The following is a 16,431-nucleotide window of genomic DNA, read 5'->3' on the forward strand; positions in this document are numbered from 1 at the left end:
TTGATCAAGAGTGCACAACTATCATTAGGTTGGTGTGGATAATATTAAACAGCACAACATAACTCTTGAGGGAAATAGATTGTCTCCTACTCTCCTTTCCTCACAAACACAGAATGTATGAAATTACCACTAAAGGCTGAACTGTTCATGATAAAATTGACAACTGAACTGACAGCTCAACCAGTGTTGCTGGATGAGAGCATCATTCTGTTTTCACACTGGACTGTCACTAACGTTGCATGTATCCTGTTACAGGGGAGATCTTTGAGCTGAAGGCAGAGCTGAACAATGAGAAGAAAGAGAAGAGGAAGGAGGCAGTGAAGAAGGTCATTGCGGCTATGACGGTGGGCAAGGATGTCAGGTACAGTACACCTGATTTCATACTTTGACAGTTCTGTGTGTTGACCTATACATCCCACTGACATTGCCTAATGACTTCTGCTCTCCAAACATTGTTCAGCAATTACTTTTACTTTAATGTAAAAGAGACTGCCTACTTGTCTATAGTTAGCAAGTTATCTCTGATAATCTCTATTATTAAAGAGAGATCAAAATATTTTAAAGAAAAATGTTCTGACTTGATATGTAGAGTTATAATTGCCTCCCTGTCAAAAATATTGTGAGTTATAGTGATGAGAAAACATTGGTGACGTCCTATCCCTCTGTTCTTTAGCTCCCTCTTCCCAGATGTGGTGAACTGCATGCAGACTGACAACCTGGAGCTGAAAAAGCTGGTCTACCTGTACCTGATGAACTACGCCAAGAGCCAGCCCGACATGGCCATCATGGCTGTCAACAGCTTTGTCAAGGCAAGGCCTTTTATTTTTTTATACATGGTTTTCCACTTACATTGGCTTTTAACAAATTACACAGCCTAGCCCTTACAATACTGCACTTCCCTACCCATAGATATCTTACCTCTCTCTCCCTCAGGACTGTGAGGACCCTAACCCCCTGATCCGTGCCCTGGCTGTGCGCACCATGGGCTGCATCCGCGTGGACAAGATTACAGAGTACCTGTGTGAGCCGCTGAGAAAGTGTCTGAAGGACGAGGACCCATACGTGAGAAAGACAGCAGCAGTGTGCGTGGCAAAGCTCCACGACATCAACGCCCAGATGGTGGAGGACCAGGGTTTCCTGGACTCCCTCAGGGATCTCATTGCCGACTCCAACCCCATGGTAGGTTTGGCTGGCACTAGGACCCTAGGCACAGCCAAGACTATGTACATTTTCAGACTTTTTTAAAACTTATACACGTCCTTCTGGGGCCTGGGGTAATTTAAAAACAGCCTGTAAGGGTGTTTTTCCAAGACCTGTTTCAACAGAGTTAGTCATGATTCAAACTTTTTCCCCTATGAAAGGCTTTGCTCTACCATGCTAGACAAGACAGAGTACATCATGTTTTCCTAATCACTGGCCACTGTGTCTGAACCTCCAGGTGGTGGCCAACGCGGTGGCAGCTCTGTCTGAGATTAGTGAGTCCCACCCTAACAGCAACCTGCTGGACCTCAACCCACAGAACATCAACAAGCTGCTGACAGCCCTCAACGAATGCACAGAGTGGGGCCAGATCTTCATCCTGGACTGCCTGTCCAACTACAACCCCAAAGACGAGCGCGAGGCCCAGAGGTACGTTCAGTTATCATTCTGAAAACTTTTAGGATTTTCTATTTTTTTCATTAAAACTAAACTTAATGCTGACTTCTGCTCTCCAAACATTGTTCAGCAATTACTTTTACTTAATGCTGACTTAGTTGTCAGAGAAACATATTTGCAATACACATCCAAGTTTTATTTATTTTTATGTGAGAACTTTTGAATGTTAGTTGCTGGGTGTTGTGATAAATCTCCACAATAATTCCTGTGGACTAAAACTTTACCAGCTGCTCCGTTTGTGCATACATTCACCTATTTTGATGTTGTCAATTTTTAATGACTTTGTAATAAACATGTCTGTCCTCCTCTTTCTGTCCCAGCATCTGCGAGCGGGTCACGCCCCGTCTCTCCCACGCCAACTCGGCGGTAGTGCTGTCGGCTGTCAAGGTGCTGATGAAGTTCCTGGAACTGCTACCCAAGGAGTTGGACTACTACACCACCCTGCTGAAGAAGCTGTCCCCCCCGCTGGTCACCCTTCTCTCTGGGGAGCCAGAGGTCCAGTATGTGGCCCTCAGGAATATCAACCTCATCGTCCAGAAAAGGTCAGGGGGCAACTTGCTGATAAATACTTTATTGTAGGGCTGGGCGATTTTACGATTGCATCGTCTATCGACAATGTTTGACAGCCATCGTCTATGGTGACGACATCGTGATGTCCAAACGATGTTGTAGCATATTTGAACTTCACTGCACCGCCGGAGTCTGGCAGCACAAAACAGTGCAGAGAGCACATGGCAGGGCGACATGCCCAATGGCCCATTCCCTATTTGCCATATTTAGTATTTATTAGGATCCCCAATTAGCTGCTACCGAGGCAACGGTTACTCTTCCTGGGGTCCAAACAGGAAACAACACAACAAATCAAATACATAATATACATACATAGCACTACATTTACATCACAATTTAGCCATTCAGCAGGTGCTGAATGGCTAAATTGTGATGTAAATGTAGTGCTATGTATGTATATTATGTATTTGATTTGTCCCATCCAGAGCAACCCACAGCTAATGCATTCATCTTAAGATAGCCAGACGAGACAACCACGTCACAGTCATATCCCAACCACGTATAACATACATAATGCAATGCAAATACAATACAAAATGCATAGAAATGTCTGTCTCTTCACAATCCCTGTCTTGCCATGTTCTTTTATCTATTTTTAAAAATCTGTTTTTATTGCAGAGAGTTCCATTTAGTCATGGCTCTATTTAATACTGTGTGTTTCCCAGCCTCTGTTCTGGACCTGAGGACTGTGAAGAGACCTCTGGTTGCATGTCTTGTGTGATACAGATGAGTTGTCCAAGCTATGTGCCAACTGCTTGAACAGACAGCTTGGTACCTTCAACACCTCGCACAAAGACCAATAGTGATGCAGACAATCTCTCCTCAACTTTGAGCCAGAAGAGAATGACATGCATGTCATTGACATTAGCCCTCAGTGTACATTTAAGTGCAATAGGTGCTGCTCTGTTTTGGACCAACTGCAATTTGTCTATGTCCTTCTTTGCCCCACCTGACCACACAACTGGACAGTAGTCCAGGTGAGACGAAACCAAGGCCTATAGGACCTGTCTGGTTGACTGAGATATCAAGAAAGTAGAGCAATGCCTTATCATGGACAGACCTCTTCCCATTTTAGTAACCATTGAGTCTATATTTTTTGACCATGATAGCAGGCTATCTAGGGTGACACCCAGAAGTTTAGTCTCTTCAACTTGCTCAATAGGCACATATTCAATAATGGATCCAGATGAGGTTTAGGGTTGAGCAAGTGATTTTCCCTAAATATTATGCTTTGAGTTTTCTTTTATATTTAGCACCAGCCTATTTCTAGTTACCCGTTCTAAAACTGACTGGAGCGCTATGTTAAGGGTGTCAGTTATTTATTTTACTGTTTCAGCCGACCTGTACTCTGCTGAGTCATCAGTATACATAGAGACACACATGCTTTATTCAAGGTCAGTGGAAGGTCATTATACTTTAAATATGCAGACAGACAGATTAAAAGTAATACTTCTGACAGCCAACTTTCTAGATCTGCCTACAACATCTGGACTTTCTATCTCTGCTTACAACATCTGGACTTTCTAGCTCTGCCTACAACATCTGGGCTTTCTAGCGCTGCCTACAACATCTGGACTTTCTAGCTCTGCTTACAACATCTGGACTTTCTAGCTCTGCTTACAACATCTGGACTTTCTAGCGCTGCCTACAACATCTGGACTTTCTAGCGCTGCCTACTACATCTGGACTTTCTAGCGCTGCCTACAACATCTGGACTTTCTAGCTCTGCCTACAACATCTGGACTTTCTAGCTCTCCCGACAACATCTGGACTTTCTAGCTCTGCTTACAACATCTGTACTTTCTAGCTCTGCTTACAACATCTGGACTTTCTAGCTCTGCCTACAACATCTGGACTTTTTAGCATTTCCAGAAAGCATGGATTATTGAGTCATTATTAGTTTTACACTTAAGACATGACTCTGCCTTTGTGCTGTAGAATTAGTAAATGTTGTCTCTTGTATAATAAATTCTATACGTTAGCTTCAATTTTTGTTAACTGTAATTTAATTAGTTATGCTCCAACTTTCCCTCCATCTTGTGCCAACATCAGTTATTTTTAATCGTTAACATTTTTTTCTAAGAGATTGTCAGTTGGATATGCTCTCTGCAATGTTTTGTATATCTTCCTTATCATATGAACATCAATTTCTGACCCATAAGATTCCCTAAATTTGCTCATCTTGTAAACAAACAAGTTTATAAAGTGGTTGGCATTATCAAAGGGTTTGGTTATGATGAAGGATGGAGCTGAGTTAGCGTTTCTGCCTAAAATGTAATTTAAGGTACTCCAGAGCCTACATTTTCAATACATATGTTGTAGTTAGACTGTTAACATAATGCAAGAGAACAATGTAAATTGTAGGAAGAGCAGCGAGCACCAAAGCAGCGCAAAATGTCAGATAGGGCCTAACATGTTTTTTTCCCCCTCTCTAATGTCGGGTGATCATAGGCATTTTGCAACGGACACTCCGTTGTCTGGCTTATTGTTTTAATATCGTAATTTCACTTTTTCTCCCCAATCCCCATTCAAATAGAATGTGACTTGTTGGCCTTATTTATTGCATACTATTTCATTATCAACTATAAAATTAATCTTTAGGCGTAACGGAGTTCCATCTCAGAAAGTTTTTTGCAAATAGCCTATATAAAAACATAGTATAGTAATAATGAGAGAGAGAACAAACAATTGCAATATAAACTAATCGAATAGGAAGTTGACCAAAGTGTAGGCAAAATAAATTGTGCTGTCGGAAACTTCCTACTTGCAAACCAAATAGCCAATAATAGGCTACAGCCTACTTCAATAAAAGTTACAGTAGGCTAAATGTTGCTTTTACAAGTTAAACTAATATTGTCAGCCTTTATTAATGTCCTTGAATTGTGCTACGGGCAATCGGGCATAAGCTCCCACAGCAGCACTTTCAATAAGCAGGAACAAAAAATAAATGAATGATGAGTCAGTGTGGGCCTCAATTTAGTTTGAATAGCTTACAAATTGTGAATTTATATAAAAGTCTAAAATAATAAAATAAAACAAATTATTATTTAGCCTATAACATTCTTTCTAATACCTGAATGAACATTGACTTAGGTTAAAAATTAATAGGCCTATTATCCTTAGGCTATGCCCTTTGCCTATCGAACTGTACAAATTCTAAATATTCAAAACAAATGATTATTTATAATATTCTTTATTACACTTAAAAACAAATGAACATTGGCATAGGCTAAAATATGATAGGCCTATTAGGATATGCCTTTTGTCTAACTGTACAAATCCTAAATATAGGCATACAAGTTACAAAAAAAGTATGAAAATAACCTAAATGAGGGCAAAATGAGGAAATGAGCAACCATTTAGTCTAATTGTTTTTTTAACCATGTCTTAGGCCTACCTAAAGGTTTCTGGCAAGGAACATCAGCATGTTCACCTTTTCTGCCCCAGAGTAGCAAACTCAGGAGGAGGATGGACTTGTAAATGTTGACAGAGGTTTGTCATTTATCCATCCTTTGCCCTGATAATCTTTTTGCGTATTCTGCAAGTGACTTCGGTCAGGTCTGCTTGCTCACCTTTATCATTCGTCCTGAAACCGAAGAACTGCCAAACAGGCAGATGACTAACATGATTTCTTTCCCAGCCATCGTTTTTTTCTGATTCAGCGTAAGGCAGGCTATACTATAGATACTAAGTGAAATCCAGTCACTTCTTTTTTGTCAAAAAGTAGCCTAATGGAAGAAGGTTGGAAATGTGCTTACCCAGATGATCAAGATTATATAACAATAGTCTACACTTGATATGGCTATAATATACATTTTTCATATTTAGGCTAATATAACTGATATCTGAGTATTTCTATGGACAAGAGAGAAACATGGCCCTACCAATTTGAAAATCATTCTGTAGCCTAGACTAGCCTCTAAGGGATCAGGGCTGGAACAGAGTCAAGCAGATTTTGTTTGCTGATGTCAACATTGTGAACGGAGTGCCCCATGGTGGCGGTGGGGTTATGGTATGGGCAGGCATAAGCTACGGACAAGGAACACAATTGCCTTTTATCGATGGCAATTTGAATGCACCGAGATACCGTGACGAGATCTTGAGGCCCATTCATCCGTTGCCATCACCTCATGTTTCAGCATGATAATACACAGCCCCATGTCGGAAGGATCTGTACACAATTCCTGGTAGCTGAAAATGTCCCAGTTCTTCCATGGCCTGAATATTCACCAGACATGTCACCCATTGAGCATGTTTGGGATGCTCTGGATCGGTTCCCACCAATATCCAGCAACTTCACACAGCCATTGAAGAGGAGTGGGACAACATTACACAGGCCACAATCAACAGCCTGATCAAATCGTATGTATTCAGAGATGTCACGCTGCATGACAGGTTTTCTGATCCACGCCCCCAACTTTTTTAAAGGTATCTGTGAACAACAGAAGCATATCTGTATTCCCAGTCTCGTGAAGTCCATAGATTAGGGCCTACTGATTTCCTTAGATGAACTGTAACTCAGTAAAATCTTAGAAATTGCTGCATATTGCGTTTTTCTATTTTTGTTCAGTGTATTTAAAAAAAATTGTTGGACATAAAAGACTAAAAACAACAGCAAATCAGATCTGTGATTTTAGTTTTGGAAATTTGTTCCTAAGTATTCCTACCCATAACAAAGATATATATATATATATATATATATATATATATATATATATATATATATATACTATATGTGATCATATACAAATGTAAGCAAGGTAAGAAATTATTATGTTTTAGTCAAATATTATATCTGTTTGGGCTTCTTGCAGTCAATTTGCAGTCTAGAAAGGATTTGTAATTATGTTCTGGCCTCCTGACCATCCACTCAAGAAAATATCATCCCGCAGCTGAATCTAGTTAATTATCCCTTGTTTTTATCCCTTTCTAAATGAATCCCTCAGTGATGTGGAATGTTTGATGTTAGATTAGACTGTTTGGTGCCATCCTCACTTCCTAGCCACTAGATGACAGAATTTCTCTTCCTATGTACCCTTCCCCTCTCTCAGCTCTGTGGGTTCAGATCAGGACCAGATGGATAGATAGATGTTCTGTTCCTATAATACATGCCATCTCTACTCTTTAGGCCTGAGATCCTTAAGCAGGAGATCAAGGTGTTCTTTGTCAAGTACAACGACCCCATCTACGTCAAACTGGAGAAACTGGACATCATGATTCGCCTGGCCTCCCAGGCCAACATAGCTCAGGTACCATTCATGGAACCCTATACCTCAGTCAATAGAACTCTACACTGAGTGTACAAAACATTAGGAACACCTTCCTAACATTGAGTTGCACCCCCTTATGCCTCAGAACAGCCTCAGTTTATCAGGGCATTGACTCTACAAGGTGTCAAGCGTTCCACAGGGATGCTGGCCAATGTTGACGCCAGTGCTTCCCACAGTTGTGTCAAATTGGCTGGATGTCCTTTGGATGGTGGACCATTCTTGATACTCGGGGTACACTGTTGAGCGTGAAAAACCCAAAAGCGTTGCAGTTCTTGACACACTCAAACCAGTGTGCCTGGCACCTACCAGGGTTCGTATTTTCATGAAAGCATGAAAACGTCATGGGATTTTTAAATGGTGTTTTCCAGGCCTGGAAAAGTTTTGGAAAGTCATAAAATCTGAAATGTTGTGGCAGTCATGGAAATTCTGAATATTTTCTGTTAATGTAATGTATTTAGGCACAGTTAAATATTTTATCAATCAAATAGAATCAGCATATAGCACATAGCCCGGATCGGAATGTCACTAGTGCACTTGCATAGTGCAAGACGAGTGGGCCGTTGCTCAAGGACAGAGAGACAATCAGACATTGCATCAGCAGGTAGGCCTATAAAATTAACTAGGTAGCCAATTCAAAATATATATTGTACCCTCTAGTTAACTGTTAAGCTATTTTTAGCATGTATTAATGTTTTCGTCATGTCCCAAAAAACTTTCCACCGACACTCGCGAATAAGGTCATACAAAGTTTATTTACTTTTTTGAACGATTTATATCGTGGCAGGGTAGCCTAGTGGTTAGAGAGTTGGACTAGTAAACGGAAGGTTGCAAGTTCAAACCCCCGAGCTGACAAGGTACAAATCTGTCGTTCTGCCCCTGAACAGGCAGTTAACCCACTGTTCCTAGGCCCTCATTGAAAATAAGAATTTGTTCCTAACTGACTTGCCTAGTTAAATTAGTTGGGATTCGGTTCAATCAAAATAATAATTTGTGAATCGTGAACATTATTTTTAGGAATAAACATTAGATGCAACCTTTCTTTTGGATTATGTTGCTTCAAAACTTGTTTTATAGATACTTCCAATTGATTTGAGCATCCAATAGATAATAGTCAGCCTGCAAAGTTAACAACTCTAATGTAGCTAAGATAATTATGACTAAACTAGAAAAGGTACATTTTCTGGAAATTTTTGTGCTTGCTTCAGCTGAATAAAAAGATTTGTAGCCTACAATATTAATTTGATCTTTGATATATTGAATGAGCAAATTATTTCAAAAGGCATAAAACTTATTTGTAATGTTGCAATGTTTTACATCAAGGGTGGTCAACCATCCTCCAGGAGAACTAATGGTTGTGCAGGTTTTTATTCCTGTCCCCCTCTAACAAATCACAGTTTAGAAATGAACTGCTCAACCAGACCTTATTAAAGGGCTTGATCAAGAGCCTGAACACCCAGTAGCTCTCCACACTGAGGGCTGACCACATGTGTTTCATACAGTTGCCTAGCAGGGGTTCTACTTTGTGGGGGGTTAAGTGCCTTGCTCAATGTCATGGGATCAGAGAGCAGCCTCCCTGTGTCGATACCACACTTTTCTATACGTAAATAGGGATGCCACCAGTTGTTGGTCATGGAAATTTGGTGAAAGTCATGCAATTCCATCTGTCAAAATGTGCATGCTACTACCATTCAAAGGCACTTAAATATTTTCTTGGCCATTCACCCTCTGAATGGCACACATACACAATCCATGTCTCAATTGTCTCAAAGCTTAAAAATCCTTATTTCCTCCCTTCATCTACACTGATTGAAGTTGATTTAACAAGTGACATCACTAAGGGATCATAGCTTTCACCTGTTTTCACCTGGTCAGTCAGTCATGGAAAGAGCAGGTGTTCCTAATGTTTTGTTCACTCAGTGTATTAGGGTGTTAATTTCTTATGATTTACTGTACATCAGTATATACTTAGTCACTCTACACAGAAAACTATCATTGTACCATTTTGGTGAAGCTAACTCAGTACTGTGTATGTGTAACGGATGTGAAACGGCTAGCTTAGTTAGCGGTGGTGCGCTCTAAATAGTGTTTCAATCGGTGACGTCACTTGCTCTGAGACCTTGAAGTAGTTGTTCCCCTTGCTCTGCAAGATCCGTGGCTTTTGTGGAGCGATGGGTAACGATGCTTTGTGGGTGACTGTTGTTGATGTGTGCAGAGGGTCCCTGGTTCGCGCCCGGGTATGGGCGAGGGGACGGTCTAAAGTTATACTGTTACATATGTTTGACTTATAATAATGGTATTGCCCCCCAGAAATATAACATTTTGTTAACATAACAACACGGCCCTCAGAAAACATAGCATACTCTAACCCCGACTTGGATCCATCTGTTCAGCCGCACCTCTATATTGAAGACTAATTTCAACAGAAACGTTCATATCCCAATGCTTCACTCCTAATCAGTCTTATCTGGTGCTCTTAGCGGCTCCTGTCAGACGATGCCTTAATGAACACACGTTTTAGATAGCGGATGTGCTCGCTTCCTTCGCTGTGAAGAGCCGAGATAGCTGTCAGCGTGATTGACAGCTAAGGCAGGCTCGGACAATCTTGCTGTAAATTTGCCATTACAGTCCAACAGAGAGACACTCCCTGGATAAACACCATCTCTGAGGGAGGCTTTGGTAGCTTCTCTGACTGGCCTTGGGTAGCTTACACTTGTGTGTGTACACAATTTTACTAACCTCAACCTTATCTCCTCAACCCATTTTCTTACAGTGTCAAGATGTTTGCATGTCCTCCCACCGTGTGTGTGTGATGTTTTTCACTCATATGCCCTGCTCTCTTCCCAGGTGTTGGCTGAGCTGAAGGAATATGCCACCGAGGTAGACGTTGACTTTGTGCGTAAAGCAGTGAGGGCCATCGGGCGCTGTGCCATCAAAGTGGAGGTTGGAATCTGAGACACCATCATAGACGGACACACAGAGGATCTCTGATCAATGTCTATCTGAACTTCAGATTTTATAGCTGTTCCAAAAAAGTGCCATCCATTCCTATAAAGTTGTTTGAAGGAGTTTAAACGAGGTACTTTGGCCACTGTGAAAAAAACAGTTTTGGGTCAGTGTTGACTCTCTTCCTGTTGTCTCCTTTTTAGCAATCTGCTGAGCGCTGTGTTAGCACCCTGCTAGACCTCATCCAGACCAAGGTCAACTATGTGGTGCAGGAGGCCATCGTGGTCATCAGGGACATCTTCCGCAAATACCCCAACAAGTAGGTGTCCTTTTCCCTCCATCCCCAATAATAATCAATGAAGTTTGAGAATTTTTTCCTCATTCTTGTCTTTTGTTTTTCAGTAGGGGCTATACTGCCACTGTCTGTGTCTATACAAGACCTTTGTATATCCCCAGCCCCAGACAGACACTAGTTTATACCCTGACCCTTTATACTTTCTCTCTCTGCTCAGGTATGAAAGCATCATCGCCACGCTGTGTGAGAACCTGGATTCTCTGGATGAGCCGGATGCGCGTGCCGCCATGATTTGGATCGTGGGCGAGTACGCTGAGAGGATCGACAACGCCGACGAGCTGCTGGAGAGCTTCCTGGAGGGCTTCCATGACGAGAGCACGCAGGTCAGTTGTCCCAGAGCGGAGTGCTCAGGTCAGTTGTCCCAGAGCGGAGTGCTCAGGTCAGTTGTCCCGGAGCGCTCAGGTCAGTTGTCCCGGAGCGCTCAGGTCAGTTGTCCCAGAGCGGAGCGCTCAGGTCAGTTGTCCCAGAGTGGACCGCTCAGGTCAATTGTCCCAGAGCAGACCACGGAGGTCAGTTGTCGCAGAGCGGAGCGCCCAGGTCAGTTGTCCCAGAGCGGAGCGCTCAGGTCAGTTGTCCCGGAGCGGAGCGCCCAGGTCAGTTGTCCCGGAGCGGAGCGCCCAGGTCAGTTGTCCCGGAGCGGAGCGCCCAGGTCAGTTGTCCCGGAGCGGAGCGCTCAGGTCAGTTGTCCCGGAGCGGAGCGCCAAGGTCAGTTGTCCCAGAGCGGAGAGCCCAGGTCAGTTGTCCCGGAGCGGAGAGCCCAGGTCAGTTGTCCCGGAGCGGAGAGCCCAGGTCAGTTGTCCCGGAGCGGAGCGCCCAGGTCAGTTGTCCCGGAGCGGAGCGCCCAGGTCAGTTGTCCCAGAGCACTCGAGTCAGTTGTCCCAGAGCGGAGCGCCCAGGTTAGTTGAGGTCAGCAACCCTGCCCAGTTTCTAATCTACCTCTACCCCCAGGACACTTAATATAAATCTGCCGGTTTCATTTGACAATCTTAATGGCAGATTGCCTGGATGATGCGTTTGGGACTTTTACACCCTGACAGAAATTAAACTAGGGCAAAGACTGGGTTGGATATGGTTATAGCTCCACTTTCCACCTTGTCTGTAATTTCTGCTATATTGCTTTCATTAAAGTCAGCCTTTCATATCTACTACACATGTGCCTTAGGGATAGGTGCTAGGAGTTGATTTGGTCCAGCCCTAACAGTAATAACCTTTATTATCTGGGTTTGGCAGCCACTTTCACTATTTGAGCAGGTATGAGGTTGGGTCAGACCATTCACAGCCTTGGGGGTGTGTTGTTTCAGGTCCAGCTCACTCTTCTCACAGCCATCGTAAAGCTTTTCCTCAAGAAGCCCTCTGAGACTCAGGAGCTGGTGCAGCAGGTCCTCAGTCTGGCCACACAGGTGAGATACACACACCAACACGTCTCCCTCTTTTTTTTCAAACTGTCCCAAACTTAAACTCATCAATATCTATTCTCAACTGTGATTCTTCTCCCTTGTGTCCTCCTAGGACTCCGACAACCCTGATCTGCGTGACAGGGGTTACATCTACTGGCGCCTGCTGTCCACCGATCCGGTAACGGCCAAGGAGGTGGTCTTGTCCGAAAAGCCCCTGATCTCGGAGGAGACAGACCTGATTGAGCCCACCCTGCTGGACGAGCTCATTTGCCACATTGGCTCCCTAGCCTCCGTCTACCACAAGCCCCCCAACGCCTTCGTGGAGGGCAGCCATGGCATCCATCGCAAGCACCTGCCCATCCAGCACGGCAGGTGAGACACAGTTACCAGGAAGTTACTCAGTTACCAAAGTCCCAGAAGACACACTCACCTAACCCCCAAACAACACGTAGGCAATCATTGCTTACAAACAAATACCAAGATCTGCTCCCCCATATAACTTAAATAAAATATTAATTAAATACTGTATATCTGTGCCTGCCTCTCAGCATTGACACAGGCGAGAGCCCTGTGAGCGCAGGGCCAGCGGTCCCTATTGAACAGGCCCAGTCAGTCATCCCTTCCCAGGGAGACCTGCTGGGAGACCTGCTCAACCTGGACCTGGGTCCCCCCGTCAATGTGCCCCAGGTCTCCTCCATGCAGATGGGCGCTGTCGACTTGCTGGGCGGAGGCCTCGACAGCCTGGTGAGTGAGAGATACACAACATACTCACGTAAAGGTTTATTTATCTCTGCTGGGATGGTTGGATTGTACATGTAGTCCATGAGGGATCAATAGGACAGCATTCTTCCTGATTGATGTTTTATTGTGCCATGAACAATGTGGAGAGTATGTCTCCTTTTAGCGTGGCTGTCAGTGTGCGTTCCCCGGTCTGAGTTGAGCTGAGGTGATGTAGGGGCTTCTGGCTGACACAGCGAGGGTGGTGTATGCTGAGCTCTGGCCATAGAGATCCACTATATCAGTGAGAAGCTGGTCTCCCTGTCCCTGATTGATCTGCCAGACACTGGTACAGAGAGGCAGACAGGGCAGGGGCGTCACGATGCAGCGTCACACTGATATCTCAATACAGCAGAGACACGAGGCGGAGGCTTGGCACGCCATGGTGGTACTGGCACGCACACAGCAAACCAAAGTTTGGTCCAAATGGTACAGGATAGTAGCATCTTGTCAGTTGCTAATATTATTGCACTGTCAAGATTGTTTTGGGCTTTATACAGATTACTTGTTTTGGGTGACAAGATGGTGCCTATTATTTAACATATCAGTTTTACTAAATGTCCTAGTTAGCCAGCTATAAAAAGCTAATTTCCATCCATGGTGTAACAATGTGATAATGATTTGAGTGTGGTTTGGCATGCAGGTCTTGTTTTGGGACTGCTCTGGAACGAGCAGCTGCTTTTTAGGAAGCTTTATTAATGTCTTATGTTTTACGAAAACTTCCTCCTCTTGACAAAGTCATTATAGCTTTTTAATGATATTAGCTGGTGATTGTGTTCCCTAGCCTGAAGGGACAGCCGCAGCAGTTGTTCTACTCTACAGATAGGAAAGAAATGGTGTCAGACCGTCTACAGTCGTGGCCAAAAGTTTTGAGAATGACACATATTCATTTTCAAAGTTTGCTGCTTCAGTGTCTTTAGATATTTTTGTCAGATGTTACTATGGAATACTGAAGTATAATTACAAGCATTTCATAAGTGTCAAAGGCTTTAATTGACAATTACATGAAGTTGATGCAAAGAGTCAATATTTGCAGTGTTGACCGTTCTTTTTCAAGACCTCTGCAATCCGCTCTGGCATACTGTCAATTAACTTGACTGATGGCAGCCCATTCTTGAATAATCAATGCTTGGAATTTGTCAGAATTTGTGAGGTTTTGTTTGTCCACCTGCCTCTTGAGGATTGACCACAAGTTCTCAATGGGATTAAGGTCTGGGGAGATTCCTGGCCATGGACCCAAAATATCAATGTTTTGTTCCCCGAGCCACTTGGTTATCACTTTTGCCTAATGGCAAGGTGCTGCATCATGCTGGAAAAGGCATTGTTTGTCACCAAACTGTTCCTGGATGTTTGGGAGAAGTTGCTCTTGGAGGATGTGTTGGTACCATTCTTTATTCATGGCAGTGTTCTTAGGCAAAATTGTGAGTGAGCCCACTCCCTTGGCTGAGAAGCAACCCCACACATGAATGGTCTCAGGATGCTTTACTGTTGGCACGACACAGGACTGATGGTAGCGCTCACCTTGTCTTGTCTGGACAAGCTTTTTTCCGGATGCCCCAAACAATCGGAAAGGGGATTCACCAGAGAAAATGACTTTACCCCAGTCCTCAGCAGTCCAATCCCTGTACCTTTTGCAGAATATCAGTCTGTCCCTGATGTTTTTCCTGGAGAGAAGTGGCTTCTTTGCTGCCCTTCTTGACACCAGGCCATCCTCCAAAAGTCTTCGCCTCACTGTGCATGCAGATGCACTCACACCTGCCTGCTGCCATTCCTGAGCAAGCTCTGTACTGGTGGTGCCCCGGTCCCGTAGCTGAATCATCTTTAGAAGACGGTCTTGGTGCTTGCTGGATTTTCTTGGGCGCCCTGAAGCCTTCTTCACAACAATTGAACCGCTCTCCTTGAAGTTCTTGATGATCCGATAAATGGCTGATTTAGGTGCAATCTTACTGGCAGCAATATCCTTGCCTGTGAAGCCCTTTTTGTGCAAAGCAATGATGACGGCATGTGTTTCTGTGCAGGTAACCATGGTTGACAGAGGAAGAACAATAATTCCAAGCACCACCCTCCTTTTGAAGCTTCCAGTCTGTTATTTGAACTCAATCAGCATGACCGAGTGATCTCCCGCCTTGTCCTCATCAACACTCACACCTGTGTTAACGAGAGAATCACTGACATGATGTCAGCTGGTCGTTTGTGGCAGGGCTGAAATGCAGTGGAAATTTTTTTCTGGGATTCAGTTAATTTGCATGGCAAAGAGGGACTTTGCAATTAATTGCATTTCATCTGATCACTCTTCATAACATTCTGGAGTATATGCAAATTGCCATCATACAAACTGAGGCAGCAGACTTTGTGAAAATTTATATTTGTGTCATTCTCAAAACTTTTGGCCACAACTGTACATACAAAATAGTGTTGTAGCTTGTAGTGTTGTAGCCACCAAAATGTTGTTCAGAAAGGAAACACCATGTATTAATTTAACCATTTATTAGAAAGTAAATGACAATACATTAGGTATTGGCATTCGTCTCTGCAGCAGCTTAAGGGTAGCTCATTGCCATAGCAATTAGGGGTGTGAATGATTAAACTAAATTAGAATGTTTAACGTTAATAAAAAATCCCTTACCAAACAACTTTTTTTTCACAAAATTAAAATCACAGTGCACTACCACTAACAGGTCCAGATCATTATCATAAATGGACAAATCTAAATTAAACAAATACCTAATGCAACAGTGCTGTAACGTTAGTAGATATGCATCTTTCAAATTATTTGCCACGAATATTAAGCGCTCTGCACATCATCGTGATTAAGTTTGAAAAATGACAGAGAAAGGCAAGCGACAGCAGCGAACAGCCTGCTCTTCCACGAGTCAGTACAGTATAATTGAGTCTGCTAAGCTGCTGCGCTGTGCTTCTAGCTGACCCAACATTACAATGTAGCGATTGGTGCTTTGGAAATATGCTGAAGTACGAACTGACTGATGGGAACATGTCTACAATTTCAACAGCAAGCTGTCAAATTATTGTAAATAATTGACAAGCTACACTCTGTTTATCAGTGCAGTGACAAACATCCTTACATGTCATGCTGACCTCACCGCTCGCATCATGTACGGGAGCGTTACAAAATAAATGTACACATACATGTTATTCATTCATTGCACCCACATTGCTCGCACGCATCAACGAGCACCTGCGTAGCCAGGCGCTAAAATAGAACTTGGTTCTATTTGTGACGCTTGACACGCTGCAAATCCTGCCTTTTTCTCCTCATTGGTTTTTAGGAGCATATACCCACGTGGGTGATTGAAAGATGAACTGAGGTCCACACTCCAATCCAGTTGGTGGTGGTAATGCACCTTAAAGTTGGTTGCCAACCGCCATATTAAGTCCGAAGGAGGAGAGATTACTGGAAACTAACTCGATTACCCTTTTATATGTGTATTCATTGTCAGAGTAG

At 43.3% G+C, this 16,431-nt stretch overlaps 1 protein-coding gene across 3 annotated transcripts in view; it reads left to right on the forward strand.

Annotated features, from left to right (window-relative positions):
- ap2b1 (adaptor related protein complex 2 subunit beta 1) overlaps positions 1-16,431 on the forward strand; it is a 98,034-nt gene that overhangs the window by 952 nt on the left and 80,651 nt on the right. For all 3 annotated transcript variants that reach the window (XM_036989983.2, XM_021617926.3, XM_090186260.1), the window contains exons 3-14: positions 256-361; positions 674-809; positions 934-1,179; positions 1,439-1,629; positions 1,977-2,198; positions 7,355-7,475; positions 10,341-10,436; positions 10,643-10,758; positions 10,952-11,117; positions 12,096-12,194; positions 12,304-12,563; positions 12,740-12,935. In XM_036989983.2, the coding sequence (XP_036845878.1) occupies positions 256-361; positions 674-809; positions 934-1,179; positions 1,439-1,629; positions 1,977-2,198; positions 7,355-7,475; positions 10,341-10,436; positions 10,643-10,758; positions 10,952-11,117; positions 12,096-12,194; positions 12,304-12,563; positions 12,740-12,935 (1,955 nt within the window). The remainder of the gene's footprint in view (positions 1-255; positions 362-673; positions 810-933; positions 1,180-1,438; positions 1,630-1,976; positions 2,199-7,354; positions 7,476-10,340; positions 10,437-10,642; positions 10,759-10,951; positions 11,118-12,095; positions 12,195-12,303; positions 12,564-12,739; positions 12,936-16,431) is intronic.

The sequence above is a fragment of the Oncorhynchus mykiss genome, chromosome 10, assembly GCF_057628025.1.
Source record: "Oncorhynchus mykiss isolate SJ-2025 chromosome 10, ASM5762802v1, whole genome shotgun sequence".
Taxonomy (NCBI): Eukaryota; Metazoa; Chordata; class Actinopteri; order Salmoniformes; family Salmonidae; genus Oncorhynchus; species Oncorhynchus mykiss.